The sequence below is a fragment of the Amblyraja radiata genome, chromosome 38 (assembly GCF_010909765.2).
Source record: "Amblyraja radiata isolate CabotCenter1 chromosome 38, sAmbRad1.1.pri, whole genome shotgun sequence".
In the NCBI taxonomy this organism is placed as follows: Eukaryota; Metazoa; Chordata; class Chondrichthyes; order Rajiformes; family Rajidae; genus Amblyraja; species Amblyraja radiata.
In genome coordinates this window covers 14,102,217-14,103,373 of record NC_045993.1, presented here as the reverse complement: position 1 = coordinate 14,103,373, position 1,157 = coordinate 14,102,217, and the positions used below count along the sequence as shown (strand labels likewise).

Here is a 1,157-nt window from a genome sequence, read left to right as displayed (position 1 = left end):
AATTCGCGGCACACGCAGTCCATAAGCCGCTGAAAGGCCTGCGCGGCATTCTTCAACCCAAACGGCATCCGCACAAACTCGAACAGACCAAATGGTGTGATAATTGCCGTCTTCGGGATATCGTCGGGGCGGACCGGAATCTGATTGTACCCCCGCACGAGGTCCACCTTGGAAAATATGGATGCTCCAGCAAGATGGGCATTGAAGTCCTGAATGTGCGGGACCGGATACCTGTCGGCGACGGTCGCATCGTTCAGGCGACGGTAATCCCCACACGGGCGCCAGCCCCCGTTCTTCTTAGGGACCATGTGGAGCAGTTAGGCCCATGGGCTACCGGAGGGACGCACGATGCCCATCGCCTCCATCTGGCGGAACTCCTCCCGAGCTAGACGGAGCTTGTCTGGGGCGAGACGACGTGCTCGGGCGTGCACAGGCGGGCCAGTAGTGGGGATATGGTGCTCCACCCCGTGCTTCGGGGTGGAGGAGCGGAAGTGGGGTTCGAGAATGCCGGGAAAATCTGCCAGGATGCGCGCGAAAGGTCGCATCCACGGATGACAGGGGGCCATCAGGGCGTACTACCGGATCGCCAGTACGGAGGAAGACCGGCTCCAGCGTGACAGAGTGCATCAGGCGCCGCCGCTTGACATCCACGAGCAGTGAATGGGCTTGAAGGAAGTTGGCGCCCAGCAGCGGCTGGGAAACGTCTGCAATGACGAACCTCCACGAAAACGAGTTGCGGCCAAAGTTGAGCGGGATGGTGCGAAACCCGTAGGTGCGAATAGCACTCCCGTTCGCCGCGGTGAGGAGGGGGCCTTGTTTGCCCGCACGGATGTCGGCAATGGAGGGAGGCAGAACACTCACTTCCGCACCAGTGTCGACGAGGAAACGTCCCCCACTGCGGCGGTCCCAAGCGAAAACGCGATGAATCGTGCCGGCCGCCGAAGGAATCACTGACGACCGGCCCTTCAGTTTCCCGAGAACGAACAGGGTGGTCGACAAAGCCTGGCTGCAGCTCCCCAGCGGCGATGGTAATAACACCAACCAACTTTGCTGGCGTCTGGTTGAACTGCAGGCGAATTAGGCTGGTTTGGGCGTCGGCGACCTCTGCTGGCATTGGTTTGAACTGCAGGCTGGCCGTGCTGGAAGGACGTGCCTGC

The 1,157-nt window shown here is 61.1% G+C and overlaps 1 protein-coding gene across 1 annotated transcript in view; it reads left to right on the top strand.

Annotated features, from left to right (window-relative positions):
- The first annotated feature begins 1,025 nt into the window (after positions 1-1,025).
- cenpm (centromere protein M) overlaps positions 1,026-1,157 on the top strand; it is a 12,541-nt gene continuing 12,409 nt past the window's right edge. The window contains exon 1 of the mRNA XM_033013153.1: positions 1,026-1,060. Coding sequence (XP_032869044.1) covers positions 1,026-1,060 — 35 coding nt within the window. The remainder of the gene's footprint in view (positions 1,061-1,157) is intronic.